General features: G+C 33.8%; 1 protein-coding gene and 1 long non-coding RNA gene across 8 annotated transcripts in view; one reads left to right on the top strand and one right to left on the bottom strand.

Annotated features, from left to right (window-relative positions):
* The first annotated feature begins 5751 nt into the window (after window positions 1-5751).
* The window catches only part of LOC111418658 (Brahma associated protein 170kD), a 33737-nt gene continuing 12682 nt past the window's right edge, over window positions 5752-26806 (top strand). For 5 of the 7 annotated variants that reach the window (XR_002706863.2, XR_002706858.2, XM_023051621.2 and 2 more), the window contains exons 1-4: window positions 5753-6476; window positions 6553-6646; window positions 25250-25347; window positions 25875-26026. Coding sequence is in view for 5 of the 7 variants with exons in the window: in XM_023051621.2 (XP_022907389.1) it covers window positions 6385-6476; window positions 6553-6646; window positions 25250-25347; window positions 25875-26026 (436 nt within the window). In the remaining 2 variants the exon portion in view is untranslated. Of the gene's footprint in view, window positions 6477-6552; window positions 6647-25249; window positions 25348-25874; window positions 26027-26806 lie in introns of all 7 variants that reach the window. The other 2 variants (XM_023051546.2, XM_023051465.2) reach the window with 2 other exon arrangements.
* LOC111419137 (uncharacterized) lies at window positions 19512-25254 on the bottom strand. Its single transcript, XR_011641965.1, has 4 exons — window positions 25083-25254; window positions 23995-25029; window positions 23095-23936; window positions 19512-20950 (listed from the first exon to the last, which is right to left on the bottom strand). It is a non-coding gene; the product is annotated as an uncharacterized lncRNA (long non-coding RNA).

The following is a 26806-nucleotide window of genomic DNA, read 5'->3' as shown; positions in this document are numbered from 1 at the left end:
CTACTGGCTTTGACTATTGTCTGACGTAGTTTCAAGGCAAAATGGGAAAAAATGTCGTTTTTACATCGTTTTTAAAAAGATCCTGTAATGGGCATATTTTGGAAGAACAATTGAATATCTCAGGAACTATGAACGCTGTGAAATAGTAACATATACGGTTGTATAAACAAATTTAGTTGTATTCATAATATGATAAAATATACAGGATATTACATTTAAATAAATGTATGTACTTTCCGTTACGCTTAAATGGAACACAGTAATACAGTAAACCCTCTATTTTCGACCGCCCTAAAAAAGCGGTCACCTCTAGAAACGGCCAATTTTCAAATTCCTGGAACAATAAACTTTGTTGTGTATGGAGGTTATATGACAGGTTACTCTACAGTTAGTCTACGTGTATCAACATGTCGCTACAAAGAAAACGTTTATCTCTTAAAGACAAAATTAATATTATTGCAAGTAGGCTGAAAAATTTGGAGTTGGAAGGCCACAAGTGAACGACATTTAAAAAAATACATCCCACTTTAAAAAGCTGTTCCATGTGAAAATTCCAATCTAGAGCAAAAGAGAAAATTTACTAAAACCGAAGGACTGACTATTGACCAAATAGTTTACAACTGGTTCTGTAAAGCGAAACATCACCATATCTGGACCTTTATTACAAGAAAAAGTAGCCTAAAATTTGAAACTTTTCTTTCTTTCATTTTTATTTGAAAACAAAGTTAAAATTGATATTGAAGAACTACTTACCAAAAGATGTGTACAATGCTGACGAAACTGAACCGTTTTATCTTGCAATGCCGAACAAAACGTTTGCTTTCAAAGGCGATAAATGTACGGGTAAAAAACCCCAAACAGAGATTGATAATTTTATTTTGCGCAAACATGGTTGAAGACAAAGAGGATCCGTCAATCATCACGAAAAGTGAAAACCCTCGTTGCTTTAAAGGATCGCACATCAACAAACTTCCTTTAAAATGGGAGTGTAATAAAAAGGCCTGGATGACAACAGAGATTATGACTTCGTGGCTAAAACAATTTGATGAAAAAATGAGAAAGTAAATTAAAAAAGTACTCTTATTTCTAGATATCGCCACGTCCCATCCCAAACTTGCATTAGCATATGTAAAAATAGTGTTTCTACCTCCAAACACTACCTCACATTGCCAGCCATTAGATCAAGGTGTCATCAATAGTTTTAAGGTAACTTACAAATCCTTAATTAAAAGGCTTTTAACATTTCCAAACAACGAAAGTTGTTTCGAAGATGCAGAAAAAAGTATCAATTTGACCAGTGCCTTAGTTTGGACAATAGCAGCTTGGAAAAATGTTTCCCCAACAACCATTTCAAAATGCTTTGCAAAAGCCGGATTTTTCGAGAATCTTGAACAAGAAAGCGATTTGAGGAAAAGGATGAAATTTCACTGACTCACCTTTTTTCAGGTTTAAAAAATATGCCAAACATAAATTATTAACTGAAAATCCCAATATAGACATCTAAGAAATAATCAACGAATTAAGCGACAATAAAGGCAATGATTCAAACCTGAAAGTTGTACGTCAAATATTAAGAACATGGCTGAAGTATGTGCAAAACTAAGGGATGTACAAAGTTTTTTATTTTGTAACAACAAAGGTGAACTAGCTGTAGAAGTTATTAAAACATTTTAGCAAAATGTGAACCTCAGGTGTTACAAACGAAAATTCAAAACTTAAAACAAACCTGTAAAACACCACTCTTTAATGGCCATTTTTACAATAAATTTTTGTGGCCGCTATTAAAAGGTTTTACTGTAGAAAGTCATGAGTCAAGCAACTTTTGCATAAAACATTTTTTTGTTTTTCAAACGGTTTAGTAACTATCGACCGCCGGGATACTAATAACTCAGCCTGTATACCTTTTTGTATTGTGGCCAAGGTAAATTATTGTTGCGTGTTTTCTCTGAGCATATCTGTTTTTTCTAAGTTTGTACAACGTTACATACAACGTTTTCCGCATAAAATGCATTCCGAAATTTGTAGACATGAAAATGTCAGCATACATTCCTCCTGTAAGTTGTTTAATCACCTTATAGCTCGCCGGTGTAGTTCGAAAACGTTACTACTAATACTGGCATCGTCCCAAGCACGTAAGTGTAAGTAATACCAACTAAGGAAAAATACGATACGCACATAACATCTTGTAATACATTCTCACTCAGATCATAAATGTTACCACTAAAGGTGTAGTTGTCAATCACGCGACAGCAACAGCTTGATTTCCCAAAAAAAAACAAAAATCTTACAACTCGTTATATTCATATGTATAGGCATTTGCGAAAACTTTAAACCAATATTGTAGCGATTAAAGTTTGGTTGCGGTTATGCCGCTAACTGTTGAATACAGATTTAAAAATCCTGTTCAACGGTGTACATAAGTAAAAAATGACCATTTTGGCGTTTGTACCGTTTTGGCTTGGCAGCAATGACTGCAGTCTTATTGAATGTCAATTGTGTAACAGTAATCGCTTTCGTATTTTTTTTATACTCGATATCAGTTTATAATATGTTGTCATTTAATGTCGTCTTCATTCACGATGCAGAAATGGAAGAAGAAGAGCATTCCACAAGATATTTTCATAAGCAAAAAGAAAACCAGTTTCGACACTTTTTCGGATTAACATCAATCAGATCAATTTTTTATTAGCTTTTATTGAGAATGACCTGCAAACAAAATCATATGCACTAGTTACAAACCCAATAAGTTTAAAGGATTAAGTTTGGAATAGGTACTGTAAACGTGAGGTGTCTTGGTATTGGTTTTGAAAGAACAGTCAGGTAGTGGTAGACGCAGTACATGACGGCCGCTGCAGTTCCATCAATTCCAATTCAGCAGCTACATATCTTACAAATATTTATTTTTGTCTTTATTTGGAAGACAAATGAGAGCTGCTTATCCAATACCACCATACTTTTAAAGAAAGCGTCGATAGAATGTTCTTCGAATTTTTTATGTGTTCTGACAGCATTGATGAAATCGATACATTTGATCTTGTAGTACTGTTACGCTCAATAATGCATACAAAGAATATGGTTGGCGTCAAAATTCACAAGGAACTTGTAAAACTGATAAATGACGGTTAAGTGAATCATGATGGTGATAAACTTCTATTAAAGCTAGTTCTACATGATGAATTTTAAGCAAACTAACTACCCACTTTTATAAGAGTCAAGAGAAGTTTACTGGACGTGGATGGGCTATTCTTTGATGTTGAAGTTGTAGTAACTACTTGATTTAGCAGTTTCTACGTGGCAGTTGCACACAAATATACACAAATTGCTCAATCTGAGCCTATACGAGTCATAAATGATTATTTACTAGGTTTGTAAAGACAGGAGTTGCTCAGGGAGGAATAATAACCCCCATCCTATTCAATATTTATATGTATATAATAAATGTAGTTCACTAAATAATCTATTTATCTTATCTTAATGAGAACTACTGTGAAGTAATAACTTTTACTCTTGCAAAGCCCTAAAGAAATAGCATTAGATTCTTTATCCTTTTACCAACTTCGATGTAGTACCTCTTATTGAGTTTCTCGAAAATTTAAAAACCTGTTCCAGTTCTGTGAAAACATTGTTTAACAAAAAACATGCTACAAGACCAAGTTTTAAGAGAACTTTAGTTGGAGGTATTTTAATTAAATTGCTTTAACTATAATCATATATAACATTGAGTTAATAAAACTCCATTAGTATTTATTATTCCTTATATTTCTTTTATACACAAATTTATGTTAAAGATTAAACATTTAATTAAATTTTTTTAAATATTTCAAATCTGCCGCTTTAATACGTAAATCTACCGTAGTAATGAAATCGATCTGGCAGTACTGTTGACAAGTGAAGTAATTTTGATTTTATTAAAATAAATATTACGATAATTATGATTATGTGAACATTACGTAATATTTGTTGATTTAAATTGTTTTAATTAATAAAGAGAATAAACTAAAAATAAATAAACAAAATTAGTTGTTATCGATTGAGTAAATGAAATGGATAAAAAGAGATGGCACCACGCGAAATGCTCCAAACAAGATCGTTTATTATAAAAAAAAATATGAATGTTTATTTTTTATTATTATGTTAAAACGCGATTAATAATTAATGAATCTATCTGAATATATTGATATTAATTAATAAAAAAAGATTTTTATAAAAGCTTTTTAAATTCATGTAAAAAGTGATTAAGATTATATAGTATATAGATGGCGCCACTTTGATGTTTTTGTTATGACAACTCCGACATCGTCTTGATTTTATTAAATACAACATTTTAAGTAACTAATGATTATATAAACAATTAGAAATGTGTATTAAAAGATTTTTAATCAATAGAAAAAGTAAAATAAAAGTAAAGAATTTAAATAAGTGGTTATCAATTAAGTAAATGAAATGGATAACTAGAGGTAAAAATAAGAGATGGCACCACGGGAAACGATCCTAACAAGATTGTTAAAAAAAATGTAAATATTTATTTTATTATTATTATACTAAAAATCGATTAATGATTACTAAATCAATCTAAATATGTTGATATTAATGAATAAAAAAAAAAGATTTTGATAAAAGCTTTTTAAATCATGTAAAAAGTTATTGACGTATACGTATATAGATGGCGCCACTTTGATGTTTTGCTTTGACAACTCCAACATCTTGATTTTATTAAACGCAATATTTTAAGAATGTAATGGTTATAGATAATTAAAAATGTTTGTAGTGTTGATTAAAAGTTTTTCAATGAAAAGGAAGAATAAAATAAAGGTAAATAATTAAAATAAATGGTTATCGATTGAGCAAATGTAAAGAATAAAAAGGGGCTAGAGCGAAAATAAGAGATGGCGCCGTAGTAAAAGAATCGTTCAAACAAAAATCGTTGGTTGTCAAAAAATTATGAATATTTATTTTATTATTGTTATATTAAAAACCGATTAATGATTACTAAATCTATCTAAATATGTTGATATTAATTAATAAAAAAAATTTTTATAACAACTTTTTAAATTATATAATAAGTGTATAGATGGCGCCACTTTGATGATCTTGTTTTGACAAATACGACATTTCCTTGATTTTATTAAACTCAACAGTTTAAGAATGTAATTGTTATAAAAAGAATTAAAAATATTTGTAGTGTTGATTAAAAGTTTTTCAATGAAAAGGAAGAATAAAATAAAAGTAAATAATCAAAATAAGTGGTTATCGATTGAGGAAATGAAAAGGATAGAGAGGGGTTAGAGCGAAAATAAGAGATGGCGCTATAGTAGAGAAATCGTTCAAACAAAAATCGTTCGTTGTCAAAAACTTATGTATATTTATTTTGGTATTATTATATTAAAAACCGATTAATCGTCACTAAAACTATCTAAATATGTTGATATTAATTAATAAAAGAAATTTTTATAACAACTTTTTAATAAATTCATGTAAAAAGTGATTGATGTATAAGTGTATAGATGGCGCCACTTTGATGTTTTTGTTTTGACAACTCCGACATTTCCTTGATTTTATTAAACTAAGATTTTAAGAATGTAATTGTTATACAAATAATTAAAAAGGTTTGTAGTGTTGATTAAAAGTTTTTCAATGAAAAGGATGAATAAAATAAAAGTAAATAATTAAAATAAGTGGTTATCGATTGAGTAAATGAAAAGGCTAAAAAGGGGTTAGAGCGAAAATAAGAGATGGCGCCATAGTAGAGAAATCGTTCAAACAACAATCGTTCGTTGTCAAAAAGTTATGAATTTTTATTATCGATCACTCGGCAAAGCGGTTGGCCGGGGGTGTAACGGGGGCCGCGAAACGTTTCGTCTGATCGTTCTCGCGGGTGATTCTGAACGGTGGCAACAAGCCCCGAGTGTTAGGGGCCTCGTTTCAAAGTTTCTGTTTGGCGCCTCGCGCGGCAGCATAACGTCCGTGCCGGCCGCCATGTTGTAATACTGGTGTTGTCAGGCATCATGGGTTAACACGGGTAAAGTACGTAGCGGGCATTTTTACGTGTGCATAGGTGTTTTTTGGGTCGGTGTCGACGCGTTTTCGCGCTCAGGTTGTCGTCCGTACCGGGGCCCGTTCCGTTGAGCAGAGTTTGCGGGCCGCGGGTGCCGCGTTCCTGCGCATTTATACCTACGATCGGTCGGTCCGTTCGTCCGAGTGAGTGCAACGTCTTGCTAACGCAGGGAGTCGTCTACTGACCGCGAGGTCCCGAGCATCATCCCCAGTGTGCGGGAGGTGAACAATAACGACGTCGCCGGGGTCGTCCCGATGTCCTCGTACTGCGTCAATGTTTTCCAGTGACACGTGCAGTGTGGGAGATACACCTGGGGGTTTTGAGCTACTATGGCCAAAATTCTTGGTAAGGATCCCGTTACATACGCCAAGGAACGGGACGGTTTCCTCAGGGAGCTGCACCACTTCCATGAGAGTCGGGGGTAAGCAAAAAACAATCTCTCTTTCACCTATAATCTTATTACAAGCTTAATATTACGGTACGGTGCTCTTTTATAGGACTCCATTTCGTCGGGCGCCCATTTTAAGCGGCCACGAGATCGACTTGTACCTCCTCTACTCCCTCGTCACCGAACAAGGAGGATGGATCAAGGTAATTTTCATCTTCTCATCCTTATAACACCATTTTCCTTTTTTCTGTTTTTTAATTTTTTTTAGTCTAACAATTTTACATTATAACAATCTGCCGACCTTGGTATGGTCGGTAACTCGATATACCCGTACATAATTGAGGCGGTTTCCTTTAAAAATTCCGCGCTCCGTTATTATTCATTTACCAAAATATTAAGGCCTACTAAACTAAAGAAGTGGTGTTTTGGCGCGCGCGTTTCGAAAAACGTCCCGTACGAGACTGCGGAAGGTGCGAGAGACACACACGGCAAGGTCAGGGTTGAGTCTCTTTATCAGAGTGGCCCCGCCTCCGTCGTCAGTCGGTGTGCGATGAGACGCCGCTCCACGTGCTCTGCGAGATTATTTGGCTCGAGAGAAACGAGTGTATCGTTCACTCGATACTGCTCGGACAGTTATTTCCTTCCTCCTGCTGATCTCATACACTTTCTCCTGCTTGTACTATGTACTATATTACTTGTCAGCAACGTTCCGTCGATTGGTGAAATTCGAATCAGATTCTCACACCTGTAAGAGTAAGAAGAGAACATTTTTATTCAAAAACAATTTTTACCGTAACTAAACCATTTCGTTTATGGTTTGAGTTACAATAGAAACCCATAACCACTTTTATCCACATTTATCTTGACGATGTCATTGTTACAAATGTGGTTTCCGGTGAACATTGGAACGCAGAAAATATTCAAAAAACGAGCTGGATACTTCAAATTAGTTTATGTCAGGTATGAAATGTTTGAAATAAAAAAATAACTGATTGTGTTGATGATTACAACGAAGTAACAAAGTGCTGTGAGTTTATCGAAGATATAAACAAGAAATTTGGGAGCAACAAAATTGAAACAACATCAAAATCATTCGAATCTTTCAACAGTGTATAACTGGCATATCCGAATCCGTCAGCACACTTTGACAGTTTTCACCATCAAGTCCACTGCTGAATTTAAAGCCCATTTAGCAAAACTTATTTCGTGATGAGTTGTTCGAATGTTGCAGAACTATATCTGCGTTAGCCGAGCAGAAAGACATCGACGAACTCCTTCCTTATTGTCTTGGGATAGCTGATTAAGTGCTTCGACAAGACATTCTTAATACTCCAATAGTCGCGTGTCATCAAAGAGATGACATAGACGTTTCCCTGGACTAACTACTGCAATTTGGAACCTGTACGGTTCCCATTTTTGTTGCTATTTATTAAATATAATGACTGTTATTAAAATATAAATACGTTTTATGAGTTTTTAAACTAGTTTTATTAAAATCACAGCTCTCCCATTTAATACTTTTACATGCATTGAAAAGTCATCTAAGAGATGACATGTGACCACTCTTGTAGCAACAGGAGGCGCGACTACTGGAGTGTTAAGTCGTACTATTAATATTATTTATTTAATACATGACTATATTTAAATATAAATATTAGCGCTCATACATAGAATCCAATTCTGGTTATTCGTCAAGTTGCTCTATTCCATGCTCATTGATAAACTCGGGGTATTCCCTGAGTTGTCTATGCGATGTATAAATCAAGGACTAAGGACTAAGTTCGGGTTTAGCTGTACGTCTCTTAAGACGGCTAAACGTGAATGTTTCGAGGTCTAGTGTTAGTGTTAGTTCTAGTTTTAGTTGTTATATAGCGTTAGATCGTTGTATATGCTTTATTGATCTAAAACTAGAATTAACACTAGAACTAGAAACATTCGGATTTAGCCGTATTTACAGACGCTCGGTTAAACCCGAATGTTTCTAGGTCTAGTTAGAGTTGCCATCCCTAGTGATTTTCATTACCCATAATTAATCAATTATTAAGGTTTCTTTATGCATCCTAACACACTCTGTAGTACTTGGTAGATGATGTATAACATCTTTAAAAAACATTCGATATAAGAATCCTCATTACTTTATACCAATTGAAAACATATACAGGTACCCATTATGTATGGAATATAGTATATATCTTGGTAGGTATCAACATTTTATACAAAAGTTGTGTAATATTTTATTGCCATAATAAGACAGCATTCAATTGTTTTTATTTCAGAAAACAAATGAGTAACGAATAACACTTGAATTTTTTTAAATGGCAATGTACCCTTTCGTTCGGCTCATTTGATAGAGATTTTTTTCTCTTTACTAATGCTTTTCCATCAAGCTGTCTCTTCAGTGAAATTAAAATTTTGTCGATGTTCACGCACTTGTCCGAAATATTAACCACATACAACGAAGAAATATGGTATTTCACTGATATTATGTGATTATTGTATATTTTTATTGAACTACAAGTAGAACTAATACTTGACCTACAACTAGAAACGTTCGGGTTTAGCCGTACGTTTTTTAAGACGGCTAAACGCGAATGTTTCTAGTTCTAGGTCTAGTGTTAGTTTTAGTTGTTATATAGCGTTAGACTGTATATGTTTTATTGATCTAAAACTAGAACTAACACTAGAACTAGAAACATTCGGATTTGGCCGTATTTACAGACGCTCGATTAAACCCGAATGGTTCTAGGTCTAGTCAGAGTTGCTATCCCTAGTGATTTTCATTACCCATAATTAATCAATTATTAAGGTTTCTTTATGCATCCTAACACACTCTGTAGTACTTGTTAGATGGTGTATAACATCTTTAAAAAACATTCGATATAAGAATCCTCATTACTTTATGACAATTGAAAACATATATTTAGTTGCCATTGTTAATGCATCTTTCAAAAATAATAGATTAATAACGAATTAGCTCCAGAAGAATTACTCAATTTTCGTAAAAAGTGTTTAGAATTTACTTTTCCTTTAGAAGAAAGATTTGAATCTGAGGAGATTTCCAAAAAAACATGATTCTATTGCTCCCCTTGTTATTGATTTTCCAAATTTAATTTATTAAGATCAGTTGAATGTTTTTGACCAAGAATGGCGACATTCGTAATATGGATTTAGCTCGTTTATCAGATTCAAATATTAACGATTTTTGTCAAAAAATATCACAACTGGAAACAGGTGATGTTACTATACTATGTTAAACATTATGCACTTTTGTATTGAATCTTTTCTATTTACCACATACGAATGCTAGTGATGAAAGGGTGTTCTCAAATGTCTTCAAATAAATTTAGATAAAACCAAAATTCGTAATAGACTTTCGACAACAACACTGGCAAGAACTATGCAGATTAAGTAGTTACTAATATTTTTTGCAATCCTATTCTTTCAATGTAAAAATTCTTCTTCCCAATGATAGATGGGATGAATGATGGGTGGCAATAAAAATTAAAAAAATTGATAACCATTTGACAAATGACAGTTATGATAGCAAACATAACCTTAGTAACTAAGTTAGGAGTTCCTAGGGGATTTTGGGTTGTAGTCTAGGTATTTCAAAAAATTCATCTGGAAATGCTGAGTTTAGTGTTAGTTCTTGTCTAATTGTAAGTTATTATTCAGCGTTAGATTGTTGTATATTTTTCATTGAACTAAAACTAGTTAGTAACACTAGACCTAGAATTAAAAAGTTTTAAGAGACGACCCGAATGTTTCTAGTTCTATGTCTAGTGTTAGTTTTATTATACTTAAAGTGGAACTAACACTAGACCTAGAACTAGAAACATACGGGTGTAGCTTAAGGGTACGAACATTGTAAACAAATTGCTTTTTTGCATTCAACACGCAAATAAGCAGTTTTACTTTTTAATTTAGAGTTACAAACGGAACAATATTTTTTCGTCCTTTTTCGTCAAATCGTCTTGATCATCAGCTGGAAATAATGATCCTTAAAATCCTCTCTTGATTAATTCGTTGTTTAAAAAAAATCTCTAGATGATCTGTGTTGGCACATGATTGATGAATGATATATGTGTTTGTTGACGTCATATCCACAATTCTGTAAAATAGAGCCGTGGGCCAACCTTGCGTTCTTCTACTACAGCAATATTTATCTTTTCGTCTACAGCATCTACTCCAGATTTTGTGTTATTATAAAATGCATTAATTTCAGGCCTCAAAATACTTCATCATCTTGTTTGGAGTGATGCATCGAAGGAATAATGACGGCTGCTTTTTTTTTCTTCGACACTCTAGAAATCAATGTTTTAATACTTCTAAAGCCATACAAAGTGGCTGCTCTGCTTTTGAAAGGTAGAAATTCTTTGGATTTCTTTCTTTTTATAGTTCCAACTGAAATTAGTTTGTTTTTGAAAAGTTAGTCTGCAAGCTCTATTGAGGAGTACTAATTATCACCGGTAATATTTCTGTACTTACAAATATTTGCTTGCTAAGGCGAATAGCAGCTTACGTTGGAATAGAAAACCGTTTTTCTTCATCTGTGATATTCGCTAATAAGTCAATAAGGCTATGGACTTTACAGGTTTACTCGGTAAATATATTTTAAATTTGCATCTATCTCTAAAGGTGACCAGCATTTTGTCAACAATTGCAACAGCTCCTAGAAGTACGCTGATCTGCTTTTATTCTAGTCATTCTCTCTTCTCGAGTACCGAACCTCAGACAAGCCAATAAAATAGCAAATCTTTTCGCCGATATCACCAGCCGACAAATTTCCCGGCCAGTACCATCTGTTGAAAAAATCGATTCAATAGCCTCATTATTAGATTTGAAGGCAGCAGTTTTCAAATTGGATATCTAGTATGTATATCTCCGGAGAAAATTTGCTGCTATGTTTCAACTGGTTCAATTTTTGGCAAAACATTTTAATTTCCCCAGTTTCAGTATATTGTGGGTCGGTGTTCTCACTTTTTGGCTTGGTTTAGTGACTGCCCATTCGTATCTGTTCTTTTCACTTATGTCACTTTCATCTTCACTTTCAATAGCTTGCATTTCGTCTTGGTCATTACTTTCAGACTTTGGTTAGAAAATTCGGTGTCACATTCTTCAAACTATCTTTGTACAGTTTCCTCAAAGTTAGAATCTCTAGGTCTAATCCTTTTTTGACTGCCGGACATAGTTGCTAAATTGCAAATATTACACTAACTTGCCTTGTGCCCAGATTTATGTGTACTGTGCACGTGAAAGATTCCTTTACCATGGTAAGCTACGGAATACCGCGGTGAACGAATATGAAAGTTATTTAACTGTTTATATTTGCTAGAGTCCCAAGGACTCTCGAAACAACGTTTTGGTAATTGGTAACCGCGATTCCTCACAATTTACTTGCGAAATAGTGCTCATATTTTATATACACTTTTTCCTATTTCATGTTAATGTCTTGAATCTTGTTAAATTATTAGCTTTATTTTGTGGGGTTTAAAAAGAAGACAAAATATTTGAAAAAAAAATGGTTTTTGTTCTTTTATATTTAACAATAAACAACCAAGCCTTGATAACATCAAATAAAGGTAACAAAGCAAAACCCAAACTGTCGCGAGTTTCCTGTACAAAAACAACCTTGATGGAGCCTTTATTATTTTTTTTTTTTGCGAATAAATGTCCACGTAGAATGATCTTGTGTTTACAAATTCTATACATCGCGTGAGAAAAACATCTTAAATGCAAAATTCGTAAAAGATGGTGTTTGGTTCCAGTAATTTTATGATGTAAAAGTTGTTGAGTGTTTAATGAAAATTTTAAATTGCATTACACGTCGCCTTGGGTACGTTAAAATTAATGAAGATAAACTCGTAATGCAAGATGGGTTTCTTAAGAAATACGATTTTCAAAGAAGAATAAAATAAAAAAAATTATCGTTTATAATGATTAGTGGAATCATGTTGAAAATTTTCTTGCAATCGCCCCGCATACTTTACCCAAAATAACGGAATAACATCTGTTCAACTATCCTTATGTCTGGGCGAATCGGGTGCCAGTAATATAGCGGGTCGAAAATCTTCTCTTCGCATCTCAAAATTTTTTGGAAACGATCCAAATTGAAAATCATAATTGCCTCGCCTTATTTACCATCATATCATCTCCAATGTTGAATAATCTTTTAAAAATGAAACTGGGAATAATATTAATTATAATATTAAATATTATTTTAAACACAATACCGGTTTTATATAAAACATTTTTTATGTTTCTGCAATACAATTTTAATTAACATGCTTTTTCTGTGAAAATCTAAAGCTCTGGTGAACTGAATTTGGTCTTTTTTCGAAGAGATTAATCTGATCATTAGCTTACGTATTAGCTCGTTTCACAAACATATTCGTAAAGGTATTTTGTTCGTATGAACGATATAAAATGGACGAAGGTAAGTTAGTTTTATATCATTAACCAATAATAAATGAGTTTTTATATATCTTTTATTTGTAAAAACAAATTTTGTAGCATTGTTATTATGTAGCAAACAAAATGTTTGAATTTAACTTAAAAGAGATATAACATAAATACTATGTTTTAATCGTAACATATGCTCAAAGATCTTCTAAATTAAACTGAATTTTAATGATCGCCAAAGGTGTCTAAAAGTGTATTATTTTCAACAACTCTAATTTCTTTATTCCTGAGAAGTGCCTATCAGCCGCATTTTTCTTGTAATTATTTATGTATATAAACAGAAAACGTTCCTATTAAACTATGATCACTTCGGATGGTTTCTGCTCACTTCTAAAATAGCTTGATACAAGTTATCAAGAATATACTAATTTTAAATGGAGTATATTCGAGTAGATTACAAATTCGTGTTGTTGCAGTTTTAACGAATTTTTTTTTACTAGTTGCTGCCATTATCAAACAATCGCGCTCGTTCAATATGGTCAATTGAAAACATAGCCGCTGTAGCAGCACGTGTGACAGAAAACAGTGGTTTGTCCATTTCAAGACGTCCGCAGGAACTAGGAATATCACAAACCAGTTTAAACCGTATTTGCACAAAGATCTTGCTCTAAAGACGTACAAAGTCTAGCTAACACAAAAATTGAAACCAACTTACCATAGACAACATCGTGCATCCGTTGACTAGGTTTCAGAGATGCAAGATGATTTTTTTTTAGAAAATTATGGTTATGTTGTTTTTAGAATTTGAAATTCCTTGATATACAGTTAAATAACATCTTTATGCAAAAAGAGAGATAGTTTGGGTTTTGAGTTAACAGTGTCGTTGGTACATATTTCATTGACTATGGGATGTATTGTCAAATGATGTTCTCCGACTTTTTTTGGTCTGAAGTTGATGCTATAAACAACCTTTATATTCAATAAGATAACGCTTGTACCACACAATCACGTTATTGCGCTCAAAATTTGCTGAACATTTCATTTCTTTTATGCATCTTTTTTCTGAGCTTGGTTGTAATAGGTAAGGTGTATGCTACTGATCCAACAATATATAATCAGCTGAAAGACAATATCAGAGTAGAAATTCGAGAACTTCCTCAAAAGAACAACCAGTTGTAAGAATCATGCAGATCAGGTTTGAGGATTTTTAAGATTGGACATTGAAAACATTTTGTACGATGAGATTTGCATAAGTTGGAAACTCGAAAAAGTTGAAAAAAGTAAACAATGTCCAATTTGAATGTGTACAGTACACATTATGTGTAATTTAGTGGATTAATTTAAAAAAAATCAAATCTGCCATTTATTATGTGAAGGTTTTTATGAAATTTAAGGCATGTATTCGAATTTAATTTTGAACTTATTGCAATACATGTTTGTGTAGTAGCTGTCTTTTACGGGATTTAAATCTTTATCTTAGCGGCATTCAAAGATTTTTATGTAGATTGTAGTGACTTGCAAATTTAGAGATTGAAATTATCATCACGATCAGCAAGACTAATCTTATTTGCCCTGTTGTTATTTGCCACGTTCCTAAGTTTTTGAGATAAATGAGTATTTTTGCTCACTTATTCATAGAAAAACTAAACTTACTCCTTGCAATGCAAAAGTTTCTGTTTGTATACATTAATGTTATCTTTTGTAAACCGCTAACTGTGCGCTACAATACTTTTCGTTTTGTTTATTGTAATCTTGTAAATCCCAAAAAGCTGAATACTTTAACATATTTGGAGTATACACTTTACATATAAATCTGTAACATCAGTAAATGACAAATATACTATTTTTAAATTTTTGAATGTATGAAAATAAATATAATATGTATAACTAAATGTGATCTTTTTGCCTTAATTAAACAATAAGGTATATAATCTTTGCCTCAAAATAGTATCGTTAGACCCCAAATCTGAGTCACTGTCATTTCCTGACTTCATAATAAGAGGTTTTTGTTTATAATTATATAATGTAATTATATAAGCCTGTTTTTTCCGCAACAACCGCAATTTCCGAAAAACGTCTTTCGTATTTAATTATTTTAAGCAATTCATTTGCAATATATGGTATTTCATTTTCTTGCTAATGATACTTCTTGATTATCTAAAACAAGATAGAATAGAATATCGTCAGCTTTCTCTTCTACTATTGGCGAAGTTCGTTTTTATAATGTCTGTACCAAATTAAAGAGAGACCCTTGAAAAAATATCCCTATTTCTTTGGTAGCACTTTCTTCTTTGATCGTGAATGAATAAAATTGCAGAAATAGCACAATGGCTACATGATAAATTCAATAATTAAAGACCTTTAACTCCTCAAAATCATGGACACTTAGCTTCAACTGCTTAATTCTTTTGCAACCTTTTCTTTTCTATTGTTCTATTATTGTCGTAGACCTTTTATTTCATCTGTGAAATTGCGAAATATCTTTTCGCAAGACATTCAAATTCTATGTGGAATAATAAATTAATAAAATTGATGTAGATATTTGTTAATGCTTAAATCTCTTGCCTTCAATCTGTTTTCTTCAATCCCTAGATGTATGAAGAAAACTCCATGTGGGAGTCTATCTAATGATGTCATTGAAGCAAATGATGCAAGCGTTGTCTCCTTGCTCAATAAACTGTCAGTTTTATTCTTTTTGGTACCATTTGGAGAAATTTGAGAGAAAGGTATAAAATGCATTAGGCTAGAATACATATTTCTGAACATTAGATCATTATTTTCTTTATGTGTCGTAAAACCTGTCGAAATGAAACTTAAGAAGAATCAAATTGTTTGACAGACACAACACATAGGCTAGTTATAGAACGTTATCTAATGTATATTTATACGCAATATAAAACATCTATACCGATGTGTATGCAATGCCATGTTTCTTATTAAATAACATGATTTGCCGTCGTCAATGTCACGAATTCTAGTTAGAACTAACTTACATTTACGATACATGGAGAGAGGGCCTGATCACGTGTCTGTCTTTACCCATTGCCAGTATTAGTTCAGAACTAATAGCAGTGGATACTCATTAAACAAGAACATGGCTATACATTGTTGCCAAGTTATGTTGTGATGATTATTTCTTCGGAATTACACACATTTAAAGGATCAACTACTTGTATCGGAATCGTTTAATAGGTCTCGAAATTCAAAAATTTAACAATAACAACATAACGTTAAAACAATATTAAATTTGTGTCTGTGGATGTGGATTTTGAGCATCCACCAAGCCTTTAAATTATAACTTGATCTTCTTACATCAAACACAGCACTTGATTTAGTTTTATTTATGTGGTGATCTCAATAAACAGAGTAAATTTTGTGTAGTGTGCAACAGTATATTTTAATAAACAATTATGTTGACAAAATTTGGTATATGGTTATTAAACCGTAAACTTGTATCAATTTTTAGCCTAAATCAACGGAAAGTTCTTTTTACCTGAACACATCGAATCTATTACATATCAAGATGCACTTTAAATAGAGATGTACAGATAATATGGATAATATCTAAGCCTACCCATGATAGCAATCAGATATAAAATCTTATTGTATCTAAAAGTCCAGTTGAAATTTTTCGTATGAATCAGGACGTAACATAAAAGCGATAATTCTGAAAAATTAAATTTATTGCAACCACAAATTTCAATTTTATTGCTCTCAAAAACTAAAGTTTACGATTTTCAAACTTTTATCAAATAGAAGAAATCCATTAGTTTTTCTATTCAGGCATGAGTTCGACTGAAAACTTGGGTTTCTAATGAATTTAGGTTCGCTCAAATGTTTTACACGAGGTTTGAAAAAAAATTGTTGTGCTTTATGACTTTCTGAAGGGTAGGGGTTAGCCATGAGTATAAATGGCGTGTATCTTGATACATACTCTTTGCATTCTGAAAAAGATAGAGATGTCTGAAATAATACATCCGCTTGTAATCCCGTTTATTTATCCCGCAAATATAAATTCATCTCTCGTTAGAATCCAGATAAAATACTATAACAGAAATATCATACTCGTTAAGTGAAATGAATATTCGTTGTTGATTTATCTGGTCCTACTTTTTGTGAAGCGTCAAAGCTGAGTCATTATATCTTGTAACGATCTTTTTTGTTTTTTTTTCTACCTCAGAAATTTTGCATACTCTTTCCTAATGTTGCTGTATCCATATTGAGGTGATCGTTATCACTTTCCGAATTGCTATTTCTAATTAACGTTCTACTGGATAATCTGGGCATCTACTTTTGGAATAGTTTTTTCTAGTGTGTGGCCGTGTCAATATTGTGGTATTGGTTTACAGAAGCAAACGGATGAAAAAGAAAAAGGAGGTAATTGAGACAATTAAACAGATTATTTGGGATACATCATAAGAGGAGAAAAGTATCAAGTACTCGAAGTTATCATACAAGGAAAAATCACATGAAAAAGAATCATAGGGAGAAGACAAAACTCGTGGTTAAAGAACCTGAGAGAATGGTATTGCTGCAATAATAACCAGCTATTTAGCTAATGGAGAAGAAGAAGAAGATCAAGTTGCATATTTTATAGAATTCAATCATAAATTGTTAATGTTGAACAACCTTTATTTTTTTATTGAGTGTAAATTATCCATTTGAATGCAAAGTTCATAAATGAATACACATATCATGGCAGAATAAATGCATCGACGCCTTAATTTTAAAAACTCCTAAGCGTCACTCATATCAAATGTTTTAGATGAATGCAAAGATACTGTTCGTTAGAATGTAATAAATGTTGCAATATATTCTGTCAACTTACTCATTTTACATTGAGATTTAGCCATATCATTCTTTTATATTTTATAGTTGGATGAGGCAAGTCTGATTCAAAAGACAATAAAGGTATTAATATTAAAGTAGTCCATAAGTACAAATTATTTAATCAAAGAAAGTATCAGTTTCGAATCAAATTAATTAAAAAGAAGCACATTTTTTCTACCCAATTGAGGAAAACAGGCGACATTAATAAAATAACTATATTTTTTTATTTCCACATACTAGAAAGTGTTTGGAAAGTGTTGTTGCTACTTGTATATACACTGCATCACTTGCACCCTTTTTTTTGCCAGCATATTGGAAAGTTTAAGCGCTTGATTCCATATTTATACATTTTAAATCTTCCAAGAAATAGAATAAGATTCTTCCCAGGGGTAAGTGCTTTGAAAAATTTTCAACAATAAATTTACTTGCAACTGAACTTTTTAAGTTCGATTACTTGGAAGCCAAAACCACATATAGGTTGAAACCTACTACATAGCATCATACTTATCGGAATCATAACGTACAATTATATCTATTTGTCTGACTTCTGAAATCTTTGTTTAAATATAAATAAATATTCCAATACACATTTTTTCCTTTATTACCTTCTTCCCATTATTTCAAAATTGGAGTTTTAAATAAAATGTAGGAATGTTACCAAATATAAATATTCATGATGTCTAGCGTATAACCTTAAAATAAGTTACGAAATAGTAACGAAAAGCTGTTTTACTTACTCACACAGTATCAAAATGTTTATAATTAACATTAATAAATTTTAAAATTTTGTTGTTTTAAAAATTAATTCTGGTTTTAATAAAACATAAAATAATATAACAATTTAGATATCCTCCAGGTTTCATCTGATGATGTGCAAATCCATTAAAATCGGTGAAAATGATAAATTAAAAATTGCGTTTTTAAATGTGGAAAAAAGTGTTTTTATGAAACGGTAGTAGAAAACAGTTTTAAGAACACAAATTTTATTATGAACTTTTTATGGTATACGAAATTGAATAGAAAACTGTGTTAAGGTCACATACATAATTAAAAACGGGTATAAATGTTAAGTATCTACTACTATAGAGAAAACCTCGTAATGTATACTCAGCAATGAATACAAGTCTTATAGTTAGTTATTATTTATTATTAACACTTTGTACGTGACAAGGTTTTAAGATAGTTTCTTTAACACGAACGATTTTCTACCTAACATAATAAGCATTGTTTTTCCAGTCAGTTCAATTGTCCAGAAGCGATTAATTATTAATTCTTGGTATTATCGAATTATTGATCCTGCGGTAAAGTTTATAGAGAAAAATAGATTTTAGAAATCAATATACACCGTTAACGGAATATTTATTCTCGTTTGATGGATTATTAGTGGAATATTTTATAGTTTAATTTCGTATCGAAATAACGTTTTGTACATTATTTACGTGTAAAGCCATATTTGTTTTAATGCTTTTTGATGTTTCAATTAGAAAAGTTGGTCAAATTTAATGGGAGATATAGAAAAAAAAATTTCCATCCCGTTAGAAGATGAGTGTGGTAGCAAAATGGGGAATAACGGATGTATGGATAGATATAGTGAGTGACAGAAATGTTCAGCAATAACATAATTATGGTAATCAAAAATGTTGGAAATTATTAAATTATTGTACCGTTATTTTATAATTAGGCAAGTATGTACATGTATTAATGAATAATACTCTTTTTTTTAGTCTGGTGGCGTAGGATTGTTGTTGTAGGAGTGCACATAAATGATGTATTTTATTGGAGATGCGTAGAGATAACATTTTATACCGTACGTTGATTGTGGTCTAAAAATAATAACAACATAAGATAATGCTTTATTGATTCAAGATAATTTTTTTCATTAAAAACGTTTTATTATCTACACAATTTTTGATGTTATAGTGAAGCTGCGATTGACAAATTGTGTGTAGTAGTGGAATAACAGTGTGGCACGCGACAAACTGTTGAGTCGACTCCGAACCGCACACTCACAGATCACAACACCACGTCCTTCGGTTCACTTCCCATTTGGCCGGGAGCCCGCCCGATTAGCAGCAGTAGCAGTGGCAGCAACGGCAACACACGGGATTCCGCGTGCACAAAACGGGGGCAGCAAAAACCAAATACTCGGGCAACAACCGTATCTGCTGCGAGTGCGTTCGGTGTCGACGGCGTCGTCGAGCACACCTAGATGACGACGACGACGACGACGCCCATCGGGGAGTAAAGGGGGGAAGTAAGCGAGTTGAGTCCCTGACCTAGTACAACGCGCGGTATCGCACAACCGAACCGGACCAGTGTAGACTCGGCGTCTGCACGGGGGCGGTCGAACTCGCACACTCTCGCGGAGAGAAGGACCTGACAACGGCAGCGATAGTAGTCGTAGTCGTCTGGTTTAGTTCGGAGACAGCGCGCGCTTAAGCCCTCGGAGTTTTGACTCTGGGAGTACCAACATTTAAGGCACTTGTTGGAGCAATCACAAAATTTGATAATTATTTCATTTCAAATATTTGAGCATGAATACATCAATTTAAGTTGGTAACTGTTAAGATGATGTAAACTGTAACCAAGCACTTATAAAGGTTCTACTATTAGTGGCAACCACTTATAGTTACACGAGGACATTTCAAGGTCCCCGTTAAACTTGTTTCAATGTAACTATTCAAGAACCAGTTGCCATCCTAAAGATATTACACTAATTTATCTCGCAACAAAATTAATTTATAAATTAAAATCTTCCAACCCAACGCAAAGAACAAAAAAATAGCTTGATATGAACCTTGCACAATTTGTTTGTGTAACCGCCTTAAAAAGAAAGGAAAAAAAGCAGACGTCATAATTCCCTATGTGCGATTTCCATTCGTTCTGAGTGTGTGTGGCCCCGGTTTTGTATTGAATTCCGCCCTCTTCTCGCTCGTTTTTAATTTGCCTTTACATTTGCTGAACCGAACAAACGGGAGAGCGAGCAGGAAACGAAGCGGACGCGACGCGGCACAAAGAGTGCTGCCGGAGAGAATATGAACAGAGTAGAGCCGGTCTCGTTCCTTTTCTCTCGGTAACTTTCTCGGTCCGGTCGGTGAACTTGCCGTCCTTCTCCGCTGAGAGAGCCTCCTCTTGCTTCTTCTCCTGCTGCTGGTGCTGCTCTCGATACGTCGTCCGAGAAGCCCGTTGGCAGAGATCAGATGGCGCAAATCTACGTGCCGAGAATATGTTGCGCGGAATTTTACAAGCGAAATGTTCCGCGTAATGGACATCGTCTGAAAGGGAATGGAATAGTATTTTTGAAATATCTTGAACAGTTGTTATTTCAAATAGTTTAGTTATATTTATTTCAAGTCTAAAACTATCGAAAACACCTTTCGTATTTAAAAGTACAGTAAAACCTCAATATAACAGACTTCAAATATAACAGACTAAATATTTTGAGATAGAAAAGGAGGTAATTGAGACAATTAAACAGAGAAAACTGTTTTTTTGGGATACATCATAAGAGGGGAAAAGTATCAAGTACTCCAAGTTATTATGCAAGGAAAAATCAGAGGAATGAGATCCATAGGGAGAAGACAAAACTCGTGGTTAAAGAACCTGAGGGAATGGTATGGCTGCAATAATAACCAGCTATTTAGCTAATGATTGGTGATCTTCGGAACGGCGAGGGCACCTGAAGAAGAATTTCTAGAATTCAATCATAAATTTTTAATGTTGATCAACCTTTATTTTTTTATTGAGTTTAAATTATCCATTTGAATGCAGAGTTTATACTCATATCATCATGACAGAATAAATGCATCGACGCCCTAATTTTAAAAACTCCTAAGCGTCACTCATACCGCATGTTTTAGATGAGTCCAAAAATACTGTTCGTTAGAATGTAATAAATGTTGCAATATATTCTGTCACGAAAGTATTTTACATTGAGATTTAGCCATATCATTCTTTTAAATTTTATAGTTGGATGAGCCAACTCTGATTCAAAAGACAATAAAGGTATTAATATTAAAGTAGTCTATAAGTACAAATTATTTAATTAAAGAAAGTATTGGTTTCGAAAGTTTTCTAAATATTTTTAGATAGAATCTAACTCGGGTTATTCCTCAAGTTGCTCTATTCCATATTTACACATAGATTAACTCGGGGTATTCCCCAAGTTTCTATACGTTACATGAATCAAGGACGATAGTTCTAGTTTTATTGTTATTCAGCGCTAAATTGTTGTATATTTTTATTCACACGATTATCGACACAACACCAAATCTCACATACAAGCGGCAATTATACTTACCGCTTGTATGTGACAGGATCATATTATTTATGAAACAGAAAATCTAGATTTTTGATTTGATATGATTATTTTGTGTTTATATATTGAGTTGATTTACCTTGATTTGTAATTTTGATTGATGTGAAATATAATATATATTATTATTACTAAACTACAAATAGAACTAACACTAAACCTAGAACTAAAAACATTCGGGTTTAGCCGTCTTAAAGCATGGACGTTCCAAATGGAGTGGCGTGGTGCGAAATCATTCCAATGAAGTGATTAAAAAGTGAGCAGCAATTTTAGGGATCATTCACGAACATTCCAATCATTCTGCCGCAGTAGTTCGTATTATACTGGAATATTTTAATTTTCGCAATATAGATGAAAATTTTCTCATGTTATCTACGGCTGTTTATCTATACTTAAAAAAGAGAAAACCAAAAAAAAAGATGAAGAAACAATGGGTCCCAAATAAAAGAAGACACACTCATCTTAATTTGGTTAATAAATTAACCTTGGAACCTTCTGACTGGAGGAATTATTTGGGGATGAATGAAGACTGTTATTAAAGTAACACCGTTAATTCAGAAAAAAAGATACCAATATGAGGGCAATGGGGATCTGAAAGTTTCGAAGGCAAATGGTTGTTTCAGGTAAATAGCTTTAGGTACTATCTGCCTAGACAAATAGTTTTATTCCATTTATTTCAGTTTAAATTCTACTTTCCAAGGCAAATAGCATATGGCTAAAATATTTTCAGGCAAATACAAAGAAATAAATCATTTATTAAACTTAATAAAAGTATATGAAACTGTTATGCATTTTTTTGAAAATGATATGCAAATAATTTGACTCGTTAGTATTTGCCTAAAACAAGCTTAAACAGATTCAATTTGTGTTGTCCAATAGTATTGGCCTAGACATTTAATGATAAAACTGTAACGAACTACTGTTTGCCTAGGCAGACAGTATCTGACTAGGAAAAAGCTATCTGCGTGAAATAACCATTTGCCTGTGACACTACATATCAATGACACTTATAACAAAATCACGCTTTGCACTCATAATCACCAACATACCTCGCCGAGGGTTTAGTAAGCACTGAGACAAAAAATAATCACGTTTGATACTCACGATCGCTCCAACGTTCCATCGTGCCATCACTTTGTTGCGCGGTTTCCAATTCACGATGAGTTGGAGCGATAGAATTTTGGAGGTCTTTTGCCCGGATGGAATTCCAACTCGTCTCATCACACCACTCCAATCACATGAGGATTCGAAATTCACGTAACTCCATTGGAGTGCTATCGTTCTATATGGCTAGATGGAACGCCCGTGAATGGGTCAGCTTAAGAGACGTACCCGAATGTTTCTGGTTCTTGTGTTAGTTCTAATGCTAGTGCTAGTTTTAGTTGTTATTCAGCTTTAGATTGTCGTATTTTTCATTGAACTAAAACTAGAACTAACACTGTGCGTCTCTCAAGACGGCTAAACCCGAATGATTCTAGTTCTAGGTCTTGTGTTAGTTCTAGTGATAGTGTAAAACTAGAACTAACACTAGACCTAGAACTAGAAAGTTTCGGGTTTAGCCGTGCGTCTTCAGAGTTTTTAAAGTATAAATTAATTCATAACGGACATTTGGCTAATGTATGTGAATATTACTTATGAATACCTTGGATGAAAAAAGGAAGATTTTTTTATACTCCATCGGTCGTTTCGTAATGGTGTTATCTACGCGCACTTATCTACGCGTTGGGCGCGTAGATAAGTCAATATTTACACTAGCGGTGTGCAAACTGGAAGCAACGCCGTCCAGATAATCGATCGTCGGCCCCCTCAGGGCAACATCGCTGTGCGCACACTCTAACCACCAAAAAACCTTAATTATCCACCACTACGAATTTTATTCTGTACTCCAAATAATTTTTCCTGGTTCAAAAAAAATTCTGGTTTTAATGAAATAATCTCTAGGATATCTAAATAAGTTAAATTTTAATTATATTATGAATAAAAAAGCTAATTTAATTTTTATACCATAACGTTTTAGTATTTTTCTATTAGTGGAATCCCACCATCTGTATTTGACCATAAGCGTGCTCTCTCCATCTGCCACCGAACGCTTGTATGAGGTGCGGGTGGCGGCGAGCGGAAAGAATCAAAGCGGTTTAGGTCGGACGAGTAAATATCTTCATCTCTTTTCAACTCCAAGAAATTTCCGCTTTCTATCTTATTTTTTTTATGGTGTGTAGTGGGAAACGTGTTTTTAGCCCGGTGACGGTTGATCTCTTCTCAACTCGACACCACCAACTATCGTGCCAGGCTGCGGCGTTTTAAGGCTCGTTTACACTCATTGAATTCCAATTTTTTCTATATATTTAAAAAAAATTTAAATTGCGGATTTAATAAAATTATTTTGAGTGAATATTCAAACACGAAGTTGACCTTGGTGGATTTAAAATAAATTTGCTTGGAAGCGTGTATAATCGCGTAATTGTTATTTCTACGCAGTTTATATCCATACGTAGATGGGAATATTAAAATGTAATTGCCGTCTGACCTTTAGTTTTTCTAGCTCCATAAAGAGTTTTTTACATTTTTTTTAATGTACTGATTGTACTTGTTACTTTATAAATACGCGTTTAATCAATCAATCCTCTGTTAACTAAACTCATGATTATCGCTGTTTTTTGTTGTTTGGAGTGGGCTTGTCGTCAACTAAGCTTGACCTTATGAATGGCCAGTCGTAATCACCGCGGACATGACGTCACACTTCCGTTAAGAATGGTTTCAACAGCAACTGTTCTGATGAAATATAAAAGCAATGCTAAAAATAAAAATGTTTTTTTTTAATTATCAACAGATTTAAATCATGTTAATAAAATTATTTTATGGAAAGATAAAGATGTGTATTTCTAGTGAATGTATATGTGGTGAATCCATTGGGTTACACCCGGTATTATCGATTCGGTATAATCCAACGGTGCTGAAGTGAGTGAGTTCTCCTGCCTGCTCCTTCCTTTCCTTCCAGTGGAAAAAGACGTGTCGAGGGCTGGATGCGCCCCAGTCCAGCTGTAATAAATCTCGGGTCACGAGTTAGAAACGGTGAAAAATCAATAGTTTACTGTTTAACCCGTCCCAACAGCTTCTTGAGGTTTACGCAGCTCTATCTTCAACATGGCACCCCCGAAACCATGTCAAAGAAATTACTATTTTTAACCACAAAACTTTTTTGATTCCAATTTCTTCTGGCTTTTTCTGTTGGTTTACTTATGATTTTTTCTTTTTGTAGGTGAATTCAAAAAATGGTTGGCACGAACTGTACGAGCACTTTCGCGTACCCGGAAAGTGCGTCAACGGGAGCGTCGCCTTGAAGCAGATCTATCTGAGGTGAGTGAGCGCCGCGAATCTATCTACTACCTTCAGCCTCCGCCACACGGACTGCCCAGTTTGTTTTGGTCGGGCGCCTGCTTATGAATGAACGAACGGAACGAACTGCACTGAACGAACGAACGTACCGCCACCACACTGGCACGCTGCGTCGACAACACGTGGGTTCCACGTGGTTTTAGCCGGCACAGTATCAGTATGTTGTTATTTCATTTTGACACTGGTCCGGACTGTGACTCCCACAAAACAACCAAAACTCACAGTTTATTTTGATCATGCAAAGTCATAATAATTTGAAGCAAACTTGACAAAGTCTTTATTGGTGGAGGTTTGTCATATAGTACGTTCGTTTGTTTAGTGTAACTTGTGTGGGTATATGTTCTGCGCAAGACGGAGCGATCACGTGTGTGTGTGTGTAGCAGCATAGTAGCAGCACGTGGTCGCGGCCGTCGTCCTTTTAGTCGAACCAAAACAAATCGGTAGGTCAGTGTCGTTGCCCAAAAGTAATACTGAGTGTTTGTGTTTAGGTATTTGGATCGGTGGGAGAAGGTGCACTATTTAGGCGAGGAAGCCGATAGGGGTAGCGACGACGATGAAGAGAGCCGCCACAAGCGCTGGTCCGCTAGGGCTCTTCATTCTGTACCGTTGACGTACAACTATAGTCAACACAACATCACTGGTAATTTATATTCAACTTTTTTTAATATAAAACGTATTCTTTCTTGATAAACATATTTACAATATTTTCAGCTTTAAGAATAAAAATGAGTTGGTAGTTAAAAATAACAACTCAACAATAATCAAGCAAGGTTGCGACTCTTGAAGGTCAATTATGTTATTTTTTGAAATTAGATTTGGTTCGGCTTGGCTTGAATTTCCAATAAACCGCTCCTAATCTACGTTGTCTAATATGTTATGAAAGATATTTTTCAAATATTTATAAATACGCCCGTATATATTGCATAGCGATCACGCACGGAACGACTTCGTGCTGCTTTGAAATTACTCAAACGGCGAACGTTAACAATAAAATTGCGGCCTATGGTCGGTTCGCTTCGGTCGTAAATTTTCTTTTTTAATGCTTTACGTAACGCAATATTACTCATACACATAGCTTCTTGCGTACTTGCCAAGATTAGGCGTTTTCATTTAAAACTATAAATGAAGTATGACCTCATTTTTATCTAAATGCGATGAAGGAAATTGCAAAATTTTCCATTCATTCTTCGTTTGGAGCCCAGAAACTTTAAGATTTAGATGGTCTAGATCTAAAATTAGTTAAGAAGCGTTGTAAGTAACGCATCCGACGTGTGTTAGAGCCAACACACGTATGGAATAGTAGTTGTATGCACAGTAGTAATAGCCGACAGGTCTCTGGTACTGAGCGCACGCGCCACATTTTGCTCTGTCTGCCCTGATCGAGGGAACGAACGTAACGTGTTTGCGCACGTTTACTGCT

The sequence above is a fragment of the Onthophagus taurus genome, chromosome 11, assembly GCF_036711975.1.
Source record: "Onthophagus taurus isolate NC chromosome 11, IU_Otau_3.0, whole genome shotgun sequence".
NCBI lineage: Eukaryota > Metazoa > Arthropoda > Insecta > Coleoptera > Scarabaeidae > Onthophagus > Onthophagus taurus.
This window is presented reverse-complemented; position numbering and strand designations above follow the sequence as displayed.